The 24,651-nt window shown below is 37.8% G+C and overlaps 1 protein-coding gene and 1 pseudogene across 2 annotated transcripts in view; one reads left to right on the forward strand and one right to left on the reverse strand.

Moving 5' to 3' along the window:
- Positions 1 to 24,651, reverse strand: part of REC114 (REC114 meiotic recombination protein) — a 200,874-nt gene that overhangs the window by 131,754 nt on the left and 44,469 nt on the right. For both annotated transcript variants that reach the window (XM_037833479.1, XM_037833478.1), the window contains exon 2: positions 24,211 to 24,300. In XM_037833479.1, coding sequence (XP_037689407.1) covers positions 24,211 to 24,300 — 90 coding nt within the window. The remainder of the gene's footprint in view (positions 1 to 24,210; positions 24,301 to 24,651) is intronic.
- Positions 14,337 to 15,875, forward strand: LOC119530900 (annotated as a pseudogene).

The raw sequence follows: 24,651 nt of genomic DNA on the forward strand, positions 1-24,651 counted from the left end.
CACATAAAGCCCTGTGAGGAAAACCTTTTTTCTCTGGAGAGAAGAACCAGAAAAAGGAGTCTAAAGAGTGGGGAGGAATCCCTATTATTCTTTTTTCTCTCTCTCTTTTTGATAACTACTTCACCTCGAGTACAGCACCAGTCACATGGAACTCGGTGGCATCACGGGCAGCAGAAAGAATCCTAGATCTCTAGTTAAAAGTTTTCAGAAAGGGTCCCCTGGGAGCTAGCAAGTGAGGAGGAAATTCAAGAGAGAAGAGAGCTAGAAATGGGAATTTCTTAATTCTGTATATGAAATAACATAAGTCCCAGGCTCACCTCTGAGATACACAAGCACAGAACAAACCCAAAGAACCATAGCAAAGTCTTTGAGAAATGACCTATGTATGATATAGACCACCATCTAAGTCCCTGACTAGCTTCTGAGTGAGGCATGTGTGGGGCAGACTCAAAATGGAAAAGCAAAGGCTTAGAAAACTAAACTGATACAGGAACCATATCTACAGAAAGCAGGAGAAAACTTGCAGGGTAACCTATCTGGGTTGACTGTCTACTAAAAGAAATAAACAAAAATAAATATTCTCTGCAGGATATTAAGAAAACCTATATCACAATATAGTGTGTCACAACAAAAAATGTATCACAACATATTTTAAATGTCCAAGATAGGATTAGAAATTATTCAATATACAAAGAAGTGGGAAAATCTCACCAATTATCAAAGTAAAAGATAATACATAGATGCCAATCCCTAAATGATCCAGATATTGGAGTAAGATAAAGACTTAAAAGAAATTATTATAGCCACACTCCCTGGAGTAAAGGTGAATACTACTTTTGAAATGAATGGAAAGTTAGACATTTTCATGACAGAAACAGAAAGTAAAAATGAATCAAATGTATATTTTAGTAAGGAAAAATCTGTGAAAAAAATTTCACTGGATAGGGCTCAATACCAGAATGGAGATAATAATAGTCAGTGAATGTGTAGACAGATAAATATAAATTATCTAAACTGAAGAAAGAGGAAAAAGGCTTTACAACAATGAACACGTCTGGGACCTATCAAATAGTATCAAAAAGTATAACAGTTGTGTCACTGAAGCCCCAGAAAGAGAGGAGAAAGAGATTGGTGGAAAATATTTTTTTTGGATAAATAATGGCTAAAAACTTCCAAAACAGGATAAAAGACTGTCAATTACAGATTCAAGAACCTCACTGAATCCCAAACAGGATAAACCTGAAGAAAACATACCCAGACACATCATAATCAAACTGCTGAAAACCAAATGTAAAGAAAAAGTTTTGAAAACAATCAGAGGAAAATGACAAACAGTATATAGGGGAGCAATGATTCAAATAATGTAGATATCAAAAACCACGAAGGCCAGAGGACAGGTGAGCAGTGCATTTCAAAGAAATGAACTATCAACCTACTACACACACACACACACACACACACACACACACACACACACAGAAAATACCCTTCAGGAATGAGGTGAAATAAAGATATTGCTAGATAAGGAAAAACTAAGAAAATTTATCATAGGCATGCCTGTTCTGAAAGAAATGCTCAAGGAACAACTTCCAGCTGAAATAATTACAGATATTCAGGAATGAAGGAAAATGCAACTGAAGTAGTAAAATCTAAGTAGATATAATAGACTATTTTTCTCCTTGTAAGTTCTTTGAAATCTATATGACCATGGAAAGAAAAATTTTTACATTGTTTCATGGAGTTTTCAATGTGTGAATGTAACACATAAAAACTATAACATAAACGGGAGAGTAAAGGACCCACATGGTTGCAAGTCTTCCACATTTTTTTTGAAGTGGTAAAATTTTAATCCTAAGTCAACTGTGAAAGGTTAGGCATGTATATTTTAGTGGTGCCTCCAGCAACCAGTAAAAAAAAAAAAAAAAACAAATACAAAATATACTGGCACAGAGCCAGTAAGAAAATTTTTAATGGAATATTAAATACATTCAAACAATCCAAAGAAAGGTAGGAAAGGGAGAATGGAGAAACAAAAAATAAAGATGATAAAGAGAAAATAAATTAAAAAGTAATAGGCCTACATCTCAATAATTATATTACACATATACTGTCAAGAAAGGATCAACAGATCGGCTAAAAAGAATCAAGACCCAACCTTTTGCTGTATATTAATGATATTAACAGATAAAAGGTAAAAGGATGGGGATAAGTAACAGAATTGACCAAGATGGTACATTAAGACATTCCAGAGTGCCATTCCCCCACAGGTTCTTGGAATAACTAGCAAAACTTGGCAGTGTTATCTTCCTAAAAACTCCAGAAAGACAGTTAAAGGGTTGCAGTAACTGGGTGAAAGCCAAAAACAAAAAACAAAGAAAACAAAAAAACCCCACGCAACTTCAAAAGTGGTAAGCAAAGAGTCACCTCCAAAGAAAATCTTTTGTTGCTCAGATATGGCCCGCTCTCTAAGTCAACTCTGCAAATGAACTCAATACCCTCCCCCCTTGTGGGACATGACTCTCAGGGGTGTAAGTCTCCCTGGCAACATGGGACATGACTCCCAGAGATGAGCCTGGCCCTGGCATCATGGGATTGAGAGTGCCTTCTTGATCAATAGTGGGAAAAGAAATGTAACAAAATAAGGTTACAGCAGCTAAGATATTTCAAATAGAGTCAAGAGGCTATCCTGGAGGTTACTCTTATGTAAACTCCAGCTAGATAATCCCAAATGACCACAGTATGCTAAACCCTAACCAACTGTAGTCCTGAAATACCTGAGATTCTCTAAAAGTTTCACTCACTAAGTATATTTTTCAGAAACTTAAACCCACCACAGTGTTCCTATGCCAGGCAAGTCCTAAAACCCAGAGGCAATAGCCTCTTTAAGAACTTCAACCTGATGTAGCCCTCTTCCCCATAATGTTGATGCCCCTTTTCAATATGAACAAGTTAGGGTGGTCACTGCCTAGACACCCCTGAAGATCGAGAAAGTGGTTAAACAAGAGGAAGGGGCAGCAACAGACAAGATAGGATTTAACAAAGGATTATAAATACTGAATCTTTATGTGTGTGTGTGTGTGTGTGTGTGTGTGTAAACTTTGAAAGTTATCACCTTTATGTATATATCTTATATTTCACAATAAGGAAATAACTGAATCTGTGGAAATGTAATCTATAACATTCTTTGAAATTACCTATATAACCACTTGTTAAATTGTACTTTGAAACTTATCAACTTTCAGTGTATATGTTATATATCACAATAAGAAAACAACTGAAATTGTGGAACTGTAACCCATAACATTCTTTGAAATTTGCTCTCTAATTTCCACTGTTCTGTATATATGTTAAATTTCACAATAAAAATGTATTTTAAAAAAAGTGGTAGGCAGAGTCACCTCTAGAGAACGTCTTTTGTTGCTCAGATGTGGCCCCTCTCTCTAAGCCAACTCTGCAAATAAATTCAACCCTCCCCCCCTTGTGGGACATGACTCCCAGGGGTGTAAGTCTCCCTGGAAACACAGGACATGACTCCCAGGGATGAACCTGGCCCTGGCATCATGGGATTGAGAATGACTTCTTGACCAAAAGGGGGGAAAGAAATGAAATAAAATAAAGTTTCAGTAGCAAAGAGATTTCAAGTACAGTTGACAGGTCATTCTGGAGTTACTCTTATGCAAGCTTCAGCCAGATATTGCAAATTGCCACAGTATGCTAAGCAAACTGGCAACTCCAATGAAGGTGTTCAATGAACTCTTCAGGAGATGCTTCTCTGGCTAGCTGAAGAAGAAATGAAGGTCCTTTCTCTTCTCCCTTAAAAGTCTTCAACTCATTGGATTAAATCCAGCTGACTGAATTCTCACATTGCTAAAGAGAATTCACAGATGCAGTCAATTGACTGATGATTTAATAAACCAGCCTTCTGGTTTATTACTCAGCCACAAATGTCCCTGCAGTAACAGTCCAGTGCTTGTTTGACCAGATACCTGGACATCATAACCTTGCCAAGTTGACACATAAACCTAACCATCACATTGGTTTCTTTGTTTTCATTACCTCCTGACACTCAAGGAAATCTCTAAAATATCACTAGCTGGATACAGACTTAAGGAACAGACATCTCAGGGACTAAATCCCAGAGTTTAGTCTTCTGATTAAATATTAATCTGTACTATTAAACTATTACACTGTACAGTGTGCAACGAAGTATTACAAAATAAACAAACAAGAATTGATGGCCCATACAAAGGAACACGATAAAAATCCAGAAGCCATCAATGAAGAGCACCAGACTTAAGATATACCAGACAAAGAATTTTTAAAAATTATCTTCCCTATGCTCAAAGAGATACAAAAACATGGAGAAAAAACTAAACAAAGGAAAACAAAACAAGGAAAACAATGAATGGACAATATGAGAATCTCAAAAGAAAGAGAAACTTTAAAAAGGAACCAAGCAGACTGAAGTTTGCTGACCACAGTCCTAGACTTACTATATGGATAAGATTTAAAACCCTTTACAGTTGACTACCTGATGTAGAGAGTGAGAACAAAAGAGTGAGAGAGTGAGGGAGAGGAGAAAGGCTGAGGAAACAACTGAACAGATAAAAGCCCTTTGGTCTCCATTGTTCCCTAAAAGAAATAACTTGGGATTAGAAAGAAAGAAGAAACAAACAGCTCTATCTTCAACTAGCAACACATGCCAGGATATCCAAAAGGCTCAGCCCCCATCTACAGTGAAAAATCCCAGATCACTACTGTGTGAAACACCTGGAACCACCACAGCTATTCTGTGATGATGACCAAAGCACACTTTGTGTCAAGTGTTTCCTGTCCCATGAACACAAGAATCACATGGTGTATGGAGTAGAAGAGGCTGCTGTGATTTGAGGTCAACTAGAGAAGTGGTTGCTAATTTGGACAGCATGCTATGAATAATAATTTGGACAGTGATACAAAGAAATATAGACCTCCAGTAAAGGCAACTGTGATGGTTTGGAACTGTATGTACCCCAGAAAATCATGTTCTTAAAGCTAATCCATTCCTGTGGTGTGAACCCATTGTAAATAGGATCTTTTCATGAGGTTACTTCAGTTAAGGTGTGACCCACCTCATTCTATTACTGGATGTCCTTTATAAAAGGAAGCAAGACAGAGAGTTGCCATGGAACCAAGAAGGTGAAAACAAGGAATCAGAGGAGAAGGGAGAGACCAGCACATGCCAGCCTGTGCCTTGCCACATGGCAGCCAGTCTTTGAGAAGAAAGCTTGATGATGCCTTGATTTGGACATTTTCTCAGCCTCAAACTGTAAGCTACTAAATTCCCCTTGTTTAAGCCAACACATCTCATGGTATCTATCTGCTTTAAGCTGTCTAGGAAACTAAAACAATAACCGTTTGGAGAATTATAAATGCCAAGTATTATTTGCACTGTGGTTTTTGGTACATAACTCTACTTTTTACTTCTTACAGGTTCTAAAATGCAAATGCATAAAAGTAATGATAAATCTATGTTTATGGACATACAATATATTAATATATAATTTGTAAGCAGTACAATAAAAAGTGGGGAGAGAGAAAGGGCTAGAAACAGTGTGTGTGTGTATGGTAATGAAGTTAAGTTGGTTTCAAATCAAATGTGACTGTTATAGATTTAGCCAGTTAAATTTAAGTCCCATGGTAACCACAAGCAAGATATATGAAAAACATACAGAAAGAAATGAGAAGGGATTCAAAATGGTACACTACCCAAAAAAATCAAATAAAGATGAGAGTAAGCACTAAAGGAAGAATTAAGGGACAAAAATGATATAAGACTTACAAAAACCAAATAGCAAAGGGGCAGAAGAAGGTCCTGCATTCTCAGTGTTACTATAAATGTTAAATGGATTAAACTCCAGTAAAAAGGCAGAGAATGGCAGAATAGACAAGAAAACATAACCCAACTATATGGTGTTTACAAGAGATTCATCTTACATTCAAAGACACAAGTAGGGTGAAAGTGAAAAGATGGGGAAAATTTACCATGTAAATAGTAAATAAGAGAATTGGGGTAGTACACTAATATCAGATAATACAGACTTCAAGTAAAAAGATGTTATGAAGGACAAAGAAGGTCAATATACACTGGTAAAGGGGTCAATTCAACTAGAATATATAACAATTACAAATATATATTCACCTAATGGCAGAGCCTCAAAATACATGAACAAATATTGACAGCAAAGAATTGAAGGGAGAAATAGACAGTTCTACATTAGTAGTAGGGGAACATCTAGGCAGAAGATCAATAAGGAAATAGAAGACTTAAACACTTCATCCAACAACAGCAGAATGCACAGTCTTCTCTTGTGCACATGGATAATTATCTAGGATAGACCATATATTAGGTCACAACACAAGTCTCAATAAACTAAAAAATATTGAAATCATACAGTGTATCTTCTCCAACCACAAGGGAATGAAGCTAAAGATCAATAAGAGAAGGAGAACTGGAAAATTCACAAGTATGTGGAAAATAAACAACACACTCTCAAACCAATGGACCAAAGAAAAAAATCACAAGGGAAAGTAGGAAATACACTGAGGTGAATGATAATGAAAACACAACATACCAAAACTTATGGGATGCAGCAAAGGGAAATTTATAGCTCTAAATGCATACATTAAAAAGGAAGAAAGAGGTAAAACCAGAGATGCAGCCTCAGAAGTGGATTATCTAGAAAAAGAACAGCAAACTAAACCCAAAATGAACAGAAGGAAGGAAATAAAGATTAGAGTAGAGATAATGAAATAAAGAATAAGAAACAATAAAGAGAATCAACAAAACCAAAAATTGGTTCTTTGAAAAGATCAATAAAATTGACAAACATTTAGCTGGATTGACAAAGAAAAAAGAGAGGATGTAAATAACTAAAATCAGAAATGAAAGGGAAGACTAAAATACCAACCTCAAAAAATAAAAAGGATGATAAGAGTATACTATTATGCCCCCAAAACACCATTATCTTTGATGCAATCAGACGTATTAGTGTTGATTAGATTGTAATTCTTTGATTGTTTCCATGGAGATGTGACCCACCCAACTGTAGGTGATAACTCTGACTGGATGATTTCCATGGAGGTGTGGCCCCACCCATGAAGCTTGGGCCTTGATTAGTTTACTGGAGCACTATATAAGCTCAGACAGAAGGAGAAAGCTGGCTACAGCCAAGAGGGACACTTTGAAGAATGCACAGGAGCTGAGAGAGGAGCTGCAGATGAGAGACAAACAGTTTGAAGATGGCCATTGAAAGCAGACTCTTGCTCCAGAGGAGCTAAGGGAGGACGAATGCTCCAAGAGCAACTGAGAGTGACATTTTGAAGAGGAGCTGTGGTGAGCTGCAGCCTAGAGAGGAACATCCTGAGAGAAAGCCATTTTGAAATCAGAACTTGGAGCAGATGCCAGCCACGATGCCAGCCACATGCCTTCCCAGCTAACAGAGATTTTCCAGATGCCATTGGCCATCCTCCAGTGAAGGTAGCCAATTGTTGATGTATTACCTTGGACATTTTATGGCTTTAAGACTGTAACTGTGTAACCAAATATACCCTTTTTATAAAAGCCAATCCATTTCTGGTATTTTGCATCCTGGCAGCATTGGCAAACTGGAACTATGAACAACTGTAGGCCAACAAATTAGATAACTTAGAAAAAATGGACAAATTCCTAGAAATAAGCAAACTACCTACACTGATTCTAGAAAGAGATGATCTCAACAGACCAATAACTAGTAAAGAGATTGAGTTAGGAACCAAAAACATCACCAAAAAGAAAGGCACAGGACCAGATGGCTTCACAGGTGAATTTTACCAAACATTCCAAGAAGAATTAACACCAATTATGCTCAAAACTCTTTGAAAAAACTGAGGAGGGAGCACTCCCTAACTTTCTTTGAAGCTAACATCACCCTCATATCAAAGCCAGATAAATATACCACAGATAAAGAGTGATGTCTTCAACACAGTGAAAACCACAGGAAAAGTCTTCCCTCAGAATCAACTAATTAATAAAAGGACAAATCCCACTTGCTTGGAACTCTAGAGTATGATAGAGACTAAAGAAGGACTCCACAAATGCTGAAGTAAAGAAAAATTAAAAAAAAAACAAAAACACCCAAATCAAGTACGAGATATGTACTATGAACCTGGCAGACCACCCCACTACCACCACCACTAGGTTTCACACAGCTTAAGAGTCACAGACACAGCATGTCATGAATTCCTCTTGCCACAGATGCAGACCACAGAGGCACTCACAACAGTGAGTTAGAACTCCCCACATGTCCAGGCACAGGGACCCAAGTACACAGAGATCCAGGGAAGAACACAAGCAGCTGAGGAGCACTGCATTAAAAAAGTATCCCCAGGGAAAAAAGACTGCAGCATAACAGTTGGCAAGAAGCACTCTGACTCCATTCAGTCTGGGTTTGGTGTACCACCTAAATGCAAAACAGACCTTTCTGTACTGACCCTCTAGGGCTCCCCAGGGCAGGATACCATAATGGTGAAGAAATCAGAGGCAGAGAAGACTCACAGGAAAAAAGGGGGGCAGGGACTGAACTGCTATAAAACAGGATGCGTCCCAGAACTGAAAAGTGTAATGAAAAGGGAGTGCTGAGGGAGGAGAGAATTTAAACAAATCCTCAGAGTTGGGGAGAAAATTCTGCACAGAAACAAACAAAACAGATCAAGATTCCTGAAGAGGAATAGAGGAAAGGAAGCTTTCTCCTGGAGGTGAAACAATTGTACATAAAAGGGCAATCTTAAAATTTATACTTCATTTCCAGGGCCAAAATCATGTACAGAAGATCTGAGAAAATCTGAACAGTTACACATGGGGTACTCTAAAGATTCAGAATAAGGTAGGCTAAACATCAAAGGAGAGCCTTAACACAAAGCCAATCAACAATAACCCTAGGCAAGAGGGAGAAACAGACTTCAGAGTCAGCATATCAAAATAATCAGATGCCCAGACATCAACAAAGAATTACAAGACATACTTGGAAACCGGAAGATATGGCTCAATTAAGGAAACAAATTAAAACTCCAAAAGAAACAGAATTTGGAGCAACTAATCAAACAAGTTCAAACAAATCTCCTAAATCATTGCAAGAAGATGAAGGAAAATATGCATAAAGAGAAAGGATATAAACAAGACAATGTGTAAGCATAAAGAAGAATTTGAAAGTTTAAAAAGAAACATAACAAATTATGGGGATGAGAGGCCAATAATGGAGATTAAAAATACACTAGAGACATACAACAGCAGAATTGAACAGGAAGAGAAATAATCAGTGAACTAGAAGACACAACAATTGAAACCATATGGTCAGAAAACAGAGAAAAGAAAAGAAAAATTCAGCAGTGTTCTCAAGGAATGGATTGACAGTATGAAATGTAAAAATATATGCATCATGGATGTCCCAGAAGGAAAAGAGAAAGGAAAGGGGACAGAATATGAAACCAAGGAGGCAAGAAGGCATTGGTATGATACATTTAAGGTACTGAAAGAGAAAAACTTCCAGAAAAAAATCCTTTATCAAGCAAAACTGTTCTTCAAAAATGAGGAAGAGTTTAAAATATTCACAAGTAAACCAGAAACTAAGAGCCTATCAACAAAAGACCAGCCCTACAAGAATTGCTAAAGGGAGTTCTTCAGGTTGAAAGGAAAAGATAGGACAGAGTTGCTTGGAGAAGTGTGAAGAAACAAATATCTTCGGAAAGGTAACTAAATGGGTAAATGCAAAAAGCAATAGTACTATATCCTCAATATGTAACTCTGTTTAATTCCTGTAAGAGTCAGAATACAGTTGAATAAGAAAAAAGCCATATTTCCTGGTAATGACATGTAAAAAAGTCATATTTCCTGACAATGTCCCTCTTTAATGAGGGACAAAACAACATAAAGAGGGGAAATAGGCAGATTCGGGAGCAGAGAAATGCTATTGAAGCTAAACTGGTATCCTTTCAAATTAGTAGGTAATAAGATGTAGGTTATGTAATACAAACCCCAGAGAACCAGAAAGAATTTTAATATCTGAAAAAGAAATGAGAAAGGGATCCATCAGCTACATCATAAAAGATCACTATACGAAAAAGGAGTCTGCAATAAAGGAAAGGAGAGGCAAAATAATGACATATAAAAACCAGTGGAGGAGGTGGATCTAAGATGGCGGCATAGAGAGGAGTGGAAGCTAAGTAGTCCCCCCGGAACAACTGAAAAAAAACAGAAACAACTAGTAAATAATCCAGAATAACTGCAGGGGGACAGACGTGACCGTCCACTCATCATACACCAACCTGAATTGGGAGGAATGCCCGAGATCACAGCATAAAATCTGTAAGTAAGAACTGTGGATCCAAATTGGGAGACCCCCTCCCCCCAAAGCCCAAGCTACGTAGCCTCCTGGTGCCAGAGAGAAGCTTTCTCCCAGTAAGCAAATATAGCTCAGCTGAGCTCCAAATGTGGTTTTAATTAGCGAGTGTGAACTGCTCACTAAGAGGTACAAAGCCCTAACAAGTAGACAGAGGCTTTGGGTGATGACTGACCTTGGGGAGCTGGAGGGTCGCCTGGGACTAGTTCTGTTCCCTTTTCAACTCAGTGGAGAAAGCCTCGGCCATTTTTAGTTCCCAGCTCTGTGACCCAGACAAGGGTGTGGCACAGGCAGAGAGACACCATTAAAATGCTAATGACCTCCCCCTACAGCATCTATCTACTCTAAGAGGAAAGGGGTGGGGCCGAGCTCTGCTACCTGCCTTCCATTCAGAACTTACACCAGGCAAGAATTATAGGCTAATCTTTGCATCAGGCTGGGAGTGCCCCTGTCAGCCTGGCGGCCCCGGGCTTCCCTTGAGGGACGACGTGCACTAGTGACTTAGCACAGACTTCCCTCAACAGAGGTCCTGGAAGATCACAGCTGAGAAGGGGGGCCCACTCGGAAAACCCAGGGATGCTATGTCAATGTTGGTGGTTTGTGGGTCAGAGACAGAGAAAAGCTGGGGCAAAACTGAAATGAAGGCTTAGACTCTTGTAACAGCCTTGAATCTCCGGAAACACCTGGGAGGTTTGAATATTAAAGTGGCCCTGCCTCCCTAGCCACTGGGACACACGCCCCACATTCAGGGCAGTCAACTCCAACAACAAACCCAAACTGAGTTCACCAGCTGAACCCCACAAAAATCATTTCCCCACACACCACAGAGACAGAGTTGGAAAGAACTGACTTGAGGGGTATAGGTGACTCGTGGACGCCATCTGCTGGTTAGTTAGAGAAAGTGTACACCACCAAACTGTTTCTGAAAAATTAGATAGGTATTTTTTTTTTACAACTTGAAAGAAACGTGTCGAGCAGAGCAAATGCCAAGAGGCCAAAAACAACAGAAAATCTCAATGAATATGATAAAACCAGACGATATGGAGTATGGAACCCCAAATTCCCAAATCAAAATATTGGAAGAAACACAGTAATTAGCAAAATTAATCAAAGAACTACAACCGAGCAATGAAAACATGGCAAAGGATTTAAAGGACATCAAGAAGACCATGGCCCAGGATATAAGTGACATAAAGAAGACCCTAGAAGAGCATAAAGAAGAAATTGCAAGAGTAAATAAAAAAACAGAAGATCTTATGGAAATAAAAGAAACTGTTGGCCAAATTAAAAAGACTCTGGATGTTCACAATACAAGACTAGAGGAAGCTGAACAATGTCTCAGTGTCCTAGAAGTCCACAGAACAGAAAATGAAAGAACAAAAGAAAGAATGGAGAAAAAAATTGAAAAAATCGAAATGGATCTCAGGGATATGATAGAGAAAATAAAACGTCCAAACTTAAGACTCATTGGTGTCCCAGAAGGCGAAGAGAAGGGTAAAGGTCTAGAAAGAGTATTCAAAGAAATTGTTGGGGAAAACTTCCCCAACTTTCTACACAATAAAAATACACAAAGCATAAATGCCCAGCAAACTCCAAATAGAATAAATCCAAATAAACCCACTCCGAGACATATTCTGATCAGACTGTCAAATACTGAAGAGAAGGAGCAAGTTCTGAAAGCAGCAAGAGAAAATCAATTCACCACATACAAAGGAAACAACATAAGACTAAGTTGTGACTACTCAGCGGCCACCATGGAGGCGAGAAGGCAGTGGCATAGCATATTTAAAATTCTGAGAGAGAAAAATTTCCAACCAAGAATACTTTATCCAGCAAAACTCTCCTTCAAATTCGAGGGAGAGCTTAAATTTTTCACAGACAAACAAATGCTGAGAGACTTTGCCAATAAAAGACCTGCCCTACTTCAGATTCTAAAGGGAGCCCTACCAACAGAGAAACAAAGGAAGGAGAAAGAGATATAGAGAATTTTAACAGACATATATAGTACCTTACATCCCAAAGCACCAGGACACTCATTTTTCTCTAGTGATCACGGATCTTTCTCCAGAAGGGACCATAAGCTGGGACATAAAACAAGCCTCAAGAAATTAAAAAAAAAAAAAATTTGAATATACTCAAAGCACATTCTCCAACCACAATGGAATACAAATAGAAGTCAATAATTTTTGAACTGTAACTCCACTATTTACTTCCTACATGATATAAAATACACAAACTCTAATGACAAATCAGTGGTTTTGAACTCAATGTAAAATATGTAATTTTAGACAACTATATAAAGGTGGGGGAATGGAGGAGTATAGGAACATAGATCATGTGTCCTATTGAAGTGAAGGTGGTATCAAAGAAAAACAAGATTGATATGGATTTAAGAGGTTAATTTTAAGCCCCACAGTAAACACAAAGAAATTATCAGAGAATATAACCATAGAGATGAAATGTAGAGTTTGGGTTAAGAGAAATGGGGGAAAGGGCAATGGGGAGTTAAGAAATGAGTGTAGGGTTGCTGTTTGAGATGAAGGGAAATTTCTAGTAATGGATGGTGGGAAAGAGCATTACAACATTCTAAATGTGATTAATCCCACTAATGGAAGGCTAGGGAGGGGGTGGAATGGGAAGATTTAGGCTGTATATATGTTTCCACAACTGAAAAAAAGAAAAAAGAGTCTAAATAGATGATGATTGAATGACAAGGATGAACTTGGATGGGATTGGAGGATAGAGGACAGGAGGCTCAAAGGGACACAGTTGAGACATAAGGAAAAGGAAATATAGAATGTAAGCTTTGTATCATTGTTGAATCTCTTGTACTTCTTAGTTGCGCTTAATGGGATTGCATAAAAGAATGTTGTTGTTCATGGGAAGTGTATATGGGAATTATAGTGTATGTTCAAGGATGTGTGCAGCTAGCTCTCATATGTTCACAGGTCAGAGCAATAGATGATGGATGATAGGGAGGGAGTGAGGGAGGGAGGGAAAGAAATAGTGATGTGACAGCAGGTTAAAGTTGGTGGATTGGGCTATCGGGGGATGGGGGTAAGGGAATGATGGAATTCTGTGTATGGGGTTAGTATTGTTTTTGCAACTGTTCCTATAGCTTTGGATTTATTTAAAAAAAAATAACATTTGGTCTATCAGTTTGGTAAAAGTGTAAAAGATTGTTATATTTTTATTAAGTGGAGGAAAAGGTCATGAACCCTCTGGGGAAGTAGAGGGCATTTATACAATATTTACTGAAATTTGCAATGTACCCACTTTCAACCCAGGGAGTTCACTGTACCATCATTTGTAACAGCAGAAACTTGGAAAAAAGCAAATTGTCCTTCAGTAGATTATTTGTTTTTCTTATTCCTTTGTTTGGATAGGGTTTATTAATTTTCTTGGGGTATGGTAGGAACATATTGGAAGCAAAGTAGTTATTTTAGGTTTTCTGTTTTTCTTAATCCTTTGCTTTGTTTTGTTTGAAATGTGTCTTTTGTTGCTTGTTTTAATTTTTTGATAAATAAACTTTAAAAAATTAAAACAAAACAAAACAAAACAAAAAAACAATGGAGGGGAGTTCACACCTCCGGCAGCTGCCCCTCATGAGGCTCGTACAATAAGAACCTGCTAGGCCTCTCAGGACTGGGCTAGAATCCCGCAGCCCTGGGGTAGGTATTCTCCATTGTGTCCGGGCCTACTCTAGCCTATACACAGGCCTGGAGACTCTCTGTGAGGAGGCTAGTTCCTCAGGGAAGTGAAGGAGACACAGGGCAGCCCCTCTTCTGCTACACTGAGACTCCACAGTGCCATTTAGAAGAAATCCTTGTATAGATTGGTACTAAACCTGACAGAGCCTCAGAGGTGAAAGCCGGCAAAAAGGGACTTGTCACACAGGCTTAGAAGTGCCCCTAGAGCAGAATGATGATGGAAGATCCAAAGGTTGCCGCATGCTTGAGCCCCCAGATCAGGGCTCTGTGGGAGACTAACGGATCTGTGAACCAGGGCTCCACTCAGAGTGAAAAACATACCCCACAGCTGGACAGTCTTGATATTAAGAGCTTTCGCCAGGTCTTCCAGAGCAGCCACTATCATGAAGCAGCTGACCCCCTTGAGGCTGTCAGCCAACTGCAGGAATTATGCCATAGATGGCTGAAGCCAGAGATCTACTCAAAATAGCAGATCTTGGAACTGCTGGTACTGGAGCTGTTCCTGGCCATTCTATCCAAGGAGATCCAGACCCAGATGCAGAATCATCATCCAAAGAGCACTGAGGAGGCTGTGGCCCTGGTAGAACACTTGGGGAGAAAGTCTGGTCAAGTAAGGAATGAGGTTGCAGTGCATGGGCTAGGAACAGAGGCAGTGCTCTTGGGAGGAGCAGCAGAGGTTCCCGAGTTCAAGAGGCAACCAGCAGAACCCCACCCAATGGCTGTGCACCAGGACAAAGAAATTTGGAATACATACAGTGTATGTCAAGAACAGCTGGGACTGAATCCTCAGCAAGAAACAGAACCTGTACAAGAAAGAGCAGAGCCTTCTCAACCAATCCTAGCCATTTCTGAACAAACAAGCACCAACCAGTGGAAGATGGCAACTCAACCTATCTTGCCTGAGTCCCAGAAATTGCTGACATTTGAAGATATGGCCACATATTTTACTCAGGAAAAATGGAAGTTATTGAACCCTACTCAGAAGGCTCTCCACAATGGTGTCATACAGCAAGTCTATGAGACAGTCACCTCTCTAGGATTAAAGCTGAAAAATGACATTGGGAATGATATGCCTGCATTAGAATTACAAGCTCCACATGGCAAAGTAGTATCTGTGCAGGCCAGAGTTCAAGTTCCCCGAAAAAGAAGAGTTGAAAAACACGATCAAGATTTACCTGGGAACAAAAGAAAGAGAGAGTTTGTAAATGAGAGCTACTGAATTTTATGGCCACTCACAAGAATGGCTGCTCAGAAGGGAAACATTTTAAATGCCAGGAATATGGAAAAAACTTCAAAGTTAGGTCCTTCCCTTATTAAGCACCAGGTAATTCACACTAAAGAAAAACCCCATGCATGTCAATAATGTGATAGGAGGTTTAGTTGGAGTTCAGAGCTTAATAAGCAGTTAATAACACACAAAGGAATAAAACCATATAGATGTTACTGGTGTGGAAAAAGATTCACTCACAGCACAAACCTTTACGTACATGATAGAATTCACACAGGAGAGAAGCCCTTTAAAAGTCAAGAATGTGGGAAAAGTTTCTGTCAGAAAGTCCACCTTATTAAACACCAGAGAACACACTCAGGTGACCAGCTTTATAGCTGTAGCACATGCAGGAGAGACTTTGGCAGGTGCTCAAGCCTCCTGAGACAGAGGAAGTCCACAGGGGAATGTGAGCTTGTCCAGTGGCCCCAGTCCAAAGAAAGTCACCAAGTGAGGCTAGACCCTAAGATGATGAATGAATAAAAAATCATCACGCACCAAAGGTAGGGATCTGTCATTAACACAAACCTTGGAAAGCGCAAGGACCATATTTGGCAAAAAGGAAATAAGTTGTCTTCTTGTTCAGCATTCTATCTTTAGTACTTAGCACAAAACTGACCCATAGTGAGTTGTTTATACGTCAACACTTCGCACAAACTGACACATAGTGAGTTCTTTATAAATAAAAGGATGATAGTACATCTATCAAAGAGTAGAAACTGCTCTGATCACCTGAAAATTAGCTCTAGTTCCTCTGAGCTTCCTCAGGTTCAGTGATCTTCATTCCCAGGGTGTCAGGCAGTTGGCAATGCATGACACCCATGAGTCCTTGTCTCATTCTCTGGCAGGAGGGATGGAAGAGAAGGGTATTCAGTTCTCTTGCAGGGAGTTCAGATAGAATTAATAATTAGAGATGGATTCTCTGGCTGTTATTACAGTTTTATGAACTTCCAAGGCCAGGGCTCTGGGCACTGTACTCTGAAACAGGAAGAGGGAATTCATTGCGTGCTGTAGAAGTACCTGCACTTTGAGTTGCCTCTCCACCCAGCACCCAATACTGCAGTGTCTGCTAGTCAGGAATTCCAAGCAGCAGTGGCCTAAATCTTAACAGAGACTAACTGGGGCCTTGCAAGCACAGGATATCGCCCCTTAATCTTCTCAAAACTGAGATTTACAGAATGTTAAAACCTTCTGCTCTCGAAGGAAGTTAGAAATCTTGCTTGCTCAGTGTGTACCAAATGTACTCAGGCAATGCTGTCTGATAGCTATTAAGACGTATGTTACGAAAAGAAAATACTCTTCAAGTACATTTGGGATCGAGAAGTTTGTAACATCATTGTTTCTTTAATCTAGGGCCTGTCATAGCATTTGGGTGTAAATGTACTCTCCGAAACTAAGAGATTAAAGGGAGAGGGAGATAAGCACACATTTTCCAGTGTTATTTAAGCATAGAAGAATTTGTAAGGGCCCGTGGATTTTTGTGGCACCCCAAACATCTCACAGAGCATTGTTGTGGGGCACTAGTTAGGGAAACACTGATCCAGTTAAACTCTCAGCATTACAGTTACTTGAGGCCCAGAATGGTAAACTGAGCTGTTAGAACAAAAACCAGATCCCATGTCACCTGACTCACAATTAAATGACCTTTTGTCCACACTACACAGCCTTGCTGGTGGCAGAGAAACATCACCAATCCTCAAATCAGGAAGTTGACTCTTATGAGGTCATACCAGGCATTGGTGTTAGAGCAGAACCAGAACTTCTGCACCCACTTTCTAGGAGCTGAGGTGGAGAATTCCCTCTCCACAGGCCCAATGAGAGGCACTCGCTTCTCCAAGTTCAAATCACGCAGTATTGTTTGGCATATTCTCCTGTATCTAGTAGGGTATCCAAGTGTTTTAGCAAGAACGGTCTTCCTAACTTCCAACAGCTGCCACAGATGGAGAAGAAGGGAGAACATCAGTTCTGCCTGGTCCTCTCAATGAGACCAGCATTGCCCAGTCTGTATTGAACAAGTTTGTAGTTGTAGTTTGGTTCTATTTTCTTTGTTTAATTCCACATTTGTTGTATCCTAATGTTTCTGGAAAGTACAATAAAATAAGTACTAAAAAAATGAAATTAAAAAGCCAAAGACATATTTAAAAAAAAAAAACAATGGAAAAACGGCTAAAGGACTTTACATGATCTTTTACAGTAATAACAGATTGGCAGAATGGATTAAAAAAAAAAAGCATGATCCAACTATCTGTTGTTTACAAGAGACTGACCTTAGACCCAAAGACACAAACAGGTTGAAAGTGAAAGGACAGAAAAAGATAATCCATGCAAATAGTCATGTGAAGAGAGCTGGGGTAACTATACTAAAATTGGACAAAATAAAAATTAATTCAAAAGCTGTTATAAGAGACAAAGGACACTATATATTAATACAGGGATCAATACATCAAAAGAAACAACAATCATAAATATTTATGCAGCTAACCATGATGCCCCAAAATATATGAGGCAAACACTGGCAAAACTGAAGGAAGAAATAGAAACCACTACCTTAACAGTTGGACACCTCAATACACCACTCTCATCAACAGAACCTAAAAAAGAAGATCAATAAAGAAACAGAGAACTTGAATAATATGATAAATGAACTAGACCTAACAGACTTTCACAGAATATTGCCCACAAAAGTAGCAGGCTATAGATTCTTCTCAAATACATGTGGATTGTTCTCCAGGATAGACCACATACCGGGTCATAAAACAAGTCTCAATAAATTTTAAAAGACTGAAATTATACAAAGTATCTTCACTGACCACAATGGAATGAAGCCGGAAATCAGTAATAGAGAAGTGTAAAATTCACAAAATATGGAAGTTAAATAACACACTCACAATCAATGAGTCAAAGAAGAAATTACAAGGGAAATCAGTAAATTATCTTGAGACAAATGAAAACAAGAACACAACATATCAAAACTTACAGGATGCAGTGAAGGCAGTGCTGAGAGGGAAATTTAAATCCTAATGCTTAATAAAGAAGAAGAAAGAGCTAAAATAAAAGACTTGACTGCACACCGGGAAGAACCAGAAATAGAACAGCAAACTAAACCCAAAGCAAGCAGAAAGACAGAAAGATTAGAGCATAAATAAATGAAATAGAGAATAAAAAAAAAAACAAGAGCATCAACAAAGCCAAAAGTTGGTTCTATGAAAAGATCAATAAAATGTACAAACCTTTAGCTAGAATGACAAAGAAAAAGAGAGAGAAGATGCAATAAACTAAAAAATGAGAGGGGAGTCATTTTGAGGATACTTGAGCAACTGTATGCCAACAAATTAGATAACCTAGATGAAACAGACAAATTCCTAGAGACACACAAACAACCTTCATTGACTCTAGAAGAAATAGAAAACTCAACAGACAAATTCACGTAATTCACGTAACAATCAATTCATGTAATATACCACATTACCAAAATGAAGGGAAGAAACTACATGATCATCTAAATTGATGCAGAAAAGGCATCTGACAAAATCTAGCACTCTTTCTTGACAAAAGCATTTAGAAAAATAGGAATAGGAAAAAATTTCCTCAACACAATAAAGAGCATATATGAAAACCCCACTGCTAACATCATACTCAATGGTGAAAAACTGAAGGCTTTCCATCTAAAAACTGGAACAAGACAAGGATGCCCACTGTCACCAGTGTTATTCAATATTGTACTCGAAGTTCTTGCCAGAGCTATCAGGCAAGAAAAAGAAAAGGCATCCACAGTGGAAAGGAGGAAGTAAAACTTTCACTATTTGTAAATGACATGATCCTATATCCTATATTTAGAAGGACCTGAATAATCTATAAATGAATTTCAAAGTGGCAGGGTACAAGATCAACCGGCAAAAATCAGTAGTGCTTCTATATCCAGTATTGAGCAATCTGATGAGGAAATCAAGAAAAATACATTTATAATAACAAAAGAATCAAATATATGGGAATAAATTTAACCAAGGATACAAAAGATATATACATGGAGAAGTATAAAACTTTGCTAAAAGAAATCAAAGATGATCTAAATAAATGTAAGGAAATTCCATACTCATGGAAGACAAATATTGTTAAGATGTCAATTCTACCCAAAATGAGTTACAGATTCAATGCAATCCCAATCAAAATTCTAACAGCCCACTTTGCAGAAAAGGAAAAGAGAATTATCAAATTTATATGGAAGGGTAAGAGGCCCAGAATAGCCAAAAACACCTTGAAAAAGAACAAATTTGGAAGACTCACTCCTGACTTTAAATGGATGGATTCCACTCCTGGAATCAAAGAGAGTGAAAACAGGGATAGAAACATTTATGTGTACTTATATGTATAGCAGCATTACTCACCTTGGCCAAATGTGGGAACAAACCAAGTGAACTGGATATATTATGTACCCCAAAAAGCCATGTTCTTCAATGCAATCTTTTGGGGGCAGATTTATTAGTCTTTTGATTAGGGTGGAACCTTTTGATTGAGTGTTGCCATGGAGATGTGACTCACTGTTCTAGTTTGCTAATGCTGCCATTAAGCAAAATACCAGAAATAGATTGGCTTTTATAAAGGGGGTTTATTTGGTTACAAAGTTACAGTCTTAAGGCCATAAAGTGTCTAAGGTAAAGGGTAAAGGGATACCTTCACTGAAGGATGGCCAACGGCATCCAGAAAACCTCTGTTAGCTGGGAAGGCACATGGCTGGCATCTGCTCCATAGTTCTGGTTTCAAAATGGCTTTGTCCCAGGACATTCCTCTCTAGGCTGCAGTTCCTCAAAAATGTCACTTTTAGTTGCTCTTGGGGCATTTGTTCTCTCTTAGCTTCTCAGTAGCAGAAGTCTGCTTTCAATGGCCATCTTCAAACTCTCATTGCAGCTCCTCTCTCAGCTCCTCTGCTTTCTTCAAAGTGTCCCTCTTGGCTGTAGCAAGCTTGCTCCTTCTGTCTGAGCTTATATAGTGCTCTAGTAAACTAATCAAGGCCCACACTGAATGGGCGGGGCCACACCTGCATGGAAATTATCCAATCACAGTTATCACCTATGGTTGGGTGGGGCGCATCTCCATGGAAACAACTTAATCCAAACATTCCAACTTAATCAACACTAATATGTCTGCCCCCACAGGACTGCATTAAAGAACATGGCTTTTTCTGGGGTACATAATATATACAAACCAGTACACTCACCCAACTGTAGGTGACAGTTTTGATTAATTATTTCCATGGAGGTATGGCCCCACTCACTCAGGGTGGGTCTTAATTAGATCACTGGAGTCCTTTAAGAAAAGCCGACACAAACCCAGGTGCTTGCTGACACTTGCTGACGCTTAGAGATGTGTGCCGATGCAGACAGAAGGAAGCTTGGAGATGCTAAGCTAAGAGATGAAGCCCAGAGTTTGCCCCAGAGACACTAAGAGAGGACACCCCAGATGCTTAGAGGGAGAGCCACTGGAATCAGAAGCTGAAAGCAATGCAACTCGGGAGCAAAGAATCAGCAGACACCAGTCACGTGCCTTCTCAGCTAACAGAGGTGTTCCAGATGCCATCAGCCGTTCTTCAGTGATGGTATCCTCTTCTTGATGCCTTAGTTTGGACACTTTAATGGCCTTAGGACTGTAAATTTGTAACCAAATAAACCCCCTTTATAAAAGCCAATCCATTTCTGGTATTTTGCATAACAGCAGCATTAGCAAACCAGAACACCAAGTGTCCATCAACAGATGAATGGATAAACAAAATGTGGTATATACACACAATGGAATATTATTCAGCCATAAAAAGGAATTAAGTTCTGATACATGCTGAAACATGAATGAATCCTGAAAACATGCTAAGTGAAAGACACCAGACATAAAAAATGAAAATACTGTACAGTTCCATTTAAAGGAAATATCTAGAATAAGCAAATTTAGAGAATGAAAGTAGATTAGAGGTTACCAGGGACTGGGGTAAGGGGAAAATAGGGAGTTACTGCTTAATGGGTACAGAGTTACTGTTTGAGGTGATAAAAAAATTTGGAAATAGATGATGGTAATGACTGCACAAAATTGTAAATGGTATTAGTGCCACTGAATTGTACACTTAAAAGGGTTAAAATGGAAAACTTTATGTTACATATATTTTATCAACAAAAAATTTAATTAATTCAATGATTCTAGAATTAAATTCCCTAGGTCCATGATTATATTCCACGATATACTATTGTTTTTTCAATACCACATTGCTTTAACTGAGGGGAAGAAGGAAGACTATACAAATACAATAACAACAACAATATTATTATTATTAAATAATAATAATAATTTGTAATTAACTGTGAACCTAAATATAAGAGCTAAAACTATAAAACTTCCAGAAGTAAACATAGAAAAATAACTTTGCAATCTTAGGGTAGACAAATTTCTTAAATAGTGCACACAAAGTATGAACCATAAAGGAAAAAAATTGGACTTCATCAAAATTCTAAACTCTGCCCTTCAAAAGACACTGCTAAGACAGAAGAAATACTAGCAGAATATATTTCTGACCAAAGAGCTGTAACCAGAATAAAGAACTCTTACAAGTCAATAATAAGAAAACAAACTCCTCAATTAAAAAGATAAAAAATACGAAGAGACGTTACCAATGAGATATACAAATGGCAAATAAGCACATGAAAAGATGCTCAACATCTTTAGTCATTAAAGTAATGCAAATTAAAGCCACAATGAGACACCACTATAGACCCAATAAAATAGTTAAAATTTTAAATACTGAAAATACCAAGAGTTGGTGAGATGTGGAACAACTTGGAACTCTAAACTTTCTGATGGGAATACAACACTGGAACACAGTTTTGCAGTTTCTTGTAAAATTAAATATATATGTACCATATGACCCAAAAATCCTATTTCTGGATATTTACCCAAGAAATATGAAAACATAGCCACACAAAAGATCATCTATGAATGTTTATAGCAGCTTGATTCATCATAGCCCAAAACTGGAAACAACCCAAATGTCCACCAAAACTTGAATGCATAAAGAAATTGGGTTTATCCATATAATGGAATACTATTCAGCAATGAAAATAAATGAACTACAACAAATGAAAATAAATGAACACAACAACATGAATGAATCTCAAAAGCATTATATGTTACGTGGAGGAAGCCCGATATAAACCACTACATATTGTATATCTTCAATTATGAAAAATCCTAGAAAAGGCAAAACTGTATGATAGAAAGCTGATCTGTGGTTGCTAGGTGCCAAGGGTGAGCAAAAGAGATTGACTGCAAAGGATCACAAGGGAACTTCTGGGGTTAATGAAAATGTTCAATATCATGATTGTGGTGGTGGTTACACAACTACATACATTTGTCAAAACACATCAAATTGAACACAATTTAGCAAAGTTTACTTTATGTAAATTGTACCTCAATAAGGGTGATTTTAAAAAATAAAATTAAAAGGCAGAAAAAAATTTAAAATATTACTCAATACTTAAGCTATGTATGTATTTGCAACATACAATGAATTGTGGAGTTACCCCACTGTTTCTTGGTAGTATGTGTCTTAGAATTTGATAAACTTGGTATTGCAACTGCAGTGCAAAAACCATTCCATGTATGATACAAAAACTCCTCTACTAGCTTGTAACATTCACCACTGGTACAAACAGAGGAGAAAGACAAAAGTACAGGGTGGCCACCTAACAGGCCTGACAGAGGCAGATAAAGTAAGATGGTATGGTATAACTTGTGCTGCAGTTTTAAGAATTACAAGGAACACAAAAATGATTTTGCAGGTCACCTCAGATTCAATGATGAGGTGATTCCATTTAAGTGGAAAAATGAATCTTTACAATGTACTCATGTGGGACCCTGCCATCATATAATGATAGAACATGTAAGGGATTCACACACAAAAAATGTCTTTTTAATATATATTCACCTATTTATTTGTTGATTGTTATTTCTCCCCACTAGATTAATGACACTCCACAATGACAGAGATTTTTGTCTTTATTGTTTACTGATATACCCCTAGGACCCTGAACAGTGCCTAACATACACTAATTGCTCAATAAATATTTGCTAAATGAATAAATTATGTTTATGTAGAATAAATTATCCATAACTAAATGATGTAATCCATAGCTAAAGGATGTAATAACCTTCCATTACATTTCCTTTCCTGTACAATTTCTTTGATCAGAAGTTAATAATTGTCTTGTTTCTTCATTCATTTTGTTTCTATGTACCAATTGAAACCTAAACTTTCAAGCAAGGTGATTCTTATTTTCTCCTTTATATACTTTTTTCATACCAAATTTCCCTATAATGTGTATATTCAGAATAAAGAACAAAAGCATTTTTATAAAATAAGAGTTTTATGGAGAGCTATATCAATGAATAATAGCACACTTCAAGTTTTCTTTTAGCTACTTCCTCAAATCTATCCCTCTGCATATGCTGTTTTCACCACACAGTGTGAAAAACCCTTCAAACATTTCTCTATAAATCTAGGCTGTTTTCAACTCGATCTCTTCAATTAAGAATCCTTTATAATATTGGTTAGTCCCAATCCCTTGATCCACTATGACTCTCAAGGAAATCCTAAACTCCTTTAGGGGAGGCAATATTCAGTATGTTTTTGTATTTCCACTGTTATAGCACATTTGATAAATGCTCAATTTGTTGAACTTGATGAATTTCAATGAAGCTGAAGAAGCTTGAGGATATAAAAATTAAAGTTACAGAGATAAAGAAAAATATTTGCATATTAAACAAAAGGCATAAAACCTACCAGTAGTGTTTGTCCTTGAGAAATAAAGAAATGACCTGATATGACTATGGTGAGAGCAAGATATCCAGATTCTTCATTGGAATCAAAAACCTTGAAGAGAGAGAGAGAAAAAAAATACACGTAAGACAACACATTTCTGTAATAACTAATAAACTTTTAACATTGATATCTAAACTGTTTTCTCACATTGACCATCCTACCTTGAATGTTTCCTTTCTTTCTATTTAATATGTAATCATTCCCTTTAGTTTCAAGTTTCTCCTATATAGGGATTAACAGTCAGGCTTTCAAAAAAATATAATTAAAACCAGTATTTTGAAACAAAAAGAATACTGAATTAAGAAGCAGAAGATGTGGATTCTGGATCCAATAACTTTAGTTACATTTTAATAAACCATTTGTACTCTCTGAGCCTCAATTTATTTTCTGTAAAATGGGGAT

This window comes from Choloepus didactylus, chromosome 4, assembly GCF_015220235.1.
Source record: "Choloepus didactylus isolate mChoDid1 chromosome 4, mChoDid1.pri, whole genome shotgun sequence".
NCBI classification, from domain to species: Eukaryota; Metazoa; Chordata; class Mammalia; order Pilosa; family Megalonychidae; genus Choloepus; species Choloepus didactylus.